General features: G+C 45.3%; 1 protein-coding gene across 1 annotated transcript in view; it reads right to left on the bottom strand.

The window, feature by feature from the left end:
* Positions 1 to 2,370: 2,370 nt before the first annotated feature.
* cadm3 (cell adhesion molecule 3) overlaps positions 2,371 to 2,500 on the bottom strand; it is a gene marked incomplete at its 3' end in the record, with an annotated part of 25,431 nt that continues 25,301 nt past the window's right edge. The window contains 1 exon segment of the mRNA XM_083690414.1: positions 2,371 to 2,489. Within this exon segment, the coding sequence (XP_083546540.1) occupies positions 2,371 to 2,489 (119 nt within the window).

Below are 2,500 nucleotides of genomic sequence, written 5' to 3'. Positions count from 1 at the left end.
CTGCCTACTGGTACAGCCACGCTGCCAACAGCAGTGGACTCTCCTCTGCCGACGCCTGGAGCGTCACCCGCTACCATTATGCCCACCCCAGCGTATCTAGTTATGCTATTTCTATGTCTAGATGTGTGAGTGTGTGTTGGAGACCCCGGGAAAGAGAATTTAAGATGTTAGAGAGATGGAGGGAGAGGGAGAGGGAGAGAGAGAGAGAGAGGTGGAAAGAGAGAGAGAGAGAGAGAGAGAGAGAGAGAGAGATAGAGAGAACAGGAGAGAGAGAGAGAGAGAGAGAGAAAGAGAGAGAGATGGAGTGAGATAGGGAGGATGAGAAGGAGGGAGAAAGATATGGGGTGGTGGGTGGGTGAAAGAGTGAGATAGAGATGGAGAGAGAGAGAGAGAGAGAGAGAGATGGGCAGACAGAAAGAGGGAGAGAGATGAAGATAGTGAGAGTGTGAGAGAAAGAGAGAGAATGACTTTCCCTATAGTCAGCCTGACGTGCGTCAGCGCCCAGCGAGCTGTACCCTGGTCCACTGTGGGGCCTTCCTCTTCTCTTATTAGATTGCAGCGAAGGAGGGAGGAGTGATGTCATTTCCAAAGGTGCAGTGAGTGTGTATTAGCCTCTTACTGGAAGTGATGTCATTACTGAATGAATTTACTGGTGGCTGGCCAGGGAGCGCATTCTGCAGCAGGAAACGATGGGAATTCATAATGCGAAGCGACCACCACGTGACTGGTGATAACTGAAGGACAAACGTACTGTAGTAGTCATACTGTGACCATCATTCAAATCGTCTTGTTAATCATAACAAATATGAACTCCCTCGACCGGACTGAGAGACACTGTAAACGGTAATACTGACTGTAACGGACCAGAACAAACAATAATAATAAAAAATAATAATAATAGTCATCAGAGGAAAACAGAATTCTTCATACAAATATTTGCAGTACAGTAGGTAAGGTTTTCATTGCAACATTTCTTCTTTTTTTTTTTTTCCCAGATATTGATATTTTGGACTCCACGCATGTAGTAAAAAACAGGCAGGGCTTTTTAGAGTATATACTGCGGTAACAGAGTGTGTGAGATATAAGGGAAGGGGAGACAGGGGGAGTTGGAGAGGCTGAGAAAGAGAGAGAGAGAGAGGGAGAGAGAGAGAGAGAGAGGGGGGGGGGGGGGGGGGGGGGCGGGGGGGGGGGAAGGGAAGGAATGATAGTGTATTTACAGCACACCAAACGTTTTCTGTCGAGTAAAAAGAATGCTATATAATTATATAATATATATATATTTATATATTTATATTGGAATCCTGCACCGTGACTGCACAGGGAGGATATTCTTGCATGGCCGTGTTGTGTGGGGAACTGTTGTGTTTTCTTCTGTAGGGAGGTGTGCAGAAAAGGGGAAATGTCTGTTGATTTGGTTGTATGTTTGGTTTTATTAATGTTTTAAAAAAGTTGTGTGTGTGTGTGTGTGTGTGTGTGTGTGTGTGTGTGTATGTGTGTGTGTGTGTGTGTGTGTGTGTGTGTGTGTCTGCGTGTGAAAGAGAGAGAGAGAGAGAGGGAGGAAAAAGAGAAAGATGTTATGTACTGTACATCAGTTATTGTTGAGTTTCAAACAGATTTTTCAATCATTGTTTTTTAAGTGTGTGTGTGTGTATCGTACGCATGTGTGTGTGTGTGTGTGTGTGTGTGTGTGTGTGTGTGTGTGTGTGTTTGAGTGATAGAATAAAGAGAAAGAGGGGAAATGAAAGACAGACAGGAGCGGTAGGTACAGAGTGTATGACGAGTCAGGGACAGTGTACCGTACTTGGAAGTGAGGTTAGATTTCAGCATGACATGCTGGAATGTGGATTACAATTTTTGCAAAATATGTGGAGTACAGTTTTGCATTTCGTGTCACTTGACAGTTTCTGAATGGAATGTACTGTATGTATAAAAATGTGTTCTTATGTGCTTCACCATCAAGAAAACAAGCATGGGTTTGCATTAACATGGTCATGCTCACTACCCCTAAATGTTTACGCAGGGTATGTTAGTATGTATGACATGTATGTGTGTTCTCATAACCGTGTGAATGTCTACATGTATGTACTGTGTTATGTCTGCACATGTGTGTTAGTGGTCATGTGTACATGTATGTAAGTGCAAAATCTCACTCCCCTGTTGAATGCAGGTATATCAGGTGAAGCTTTTTCTGTATTTCCTGTTTTCCTCAGTCCCGTCTGAATCTTATTCATTCTTTTTTTCCACTTCCCTGTCTGTCCCCTTCTGCTCCTCCCCCTTCTGGCTCCTCCCCCTCTGGCTGTGTGAAGAACGGAAGCTTGTGAAGACAAATGGAGGCACTCCTCACTCCCCCTCCCCTCTCCGACTCCCTCACTAGATGAAATACTCCTTCTTGTCCTCCGCTCCGGAATGGCCACCCTCGGCGTTGATGATGGCCGTGTCTGCGTCGGGGGCGTCGTCAGAGCCCTTGGCCTCGTGGGTAAGATATGTCCCTGTGGAGAGA

Source organism: Argentina silus (genome assembly GCF_951799395.1).
Source record: "Argentina silus genome assembly, chromosome: 18".
Classification (NCBI taxonomy): domain Eukaryota; kingdom Metazoa; phylum Chordata; class Actinopteri; order Argentiniformes; family Argentinidae; genus Argentina; species Argentina silus.
Note: the sequence above shows the minus strand (reverse complement) of the source record. Positions and strands in the feature narration are given on the sequence as shown.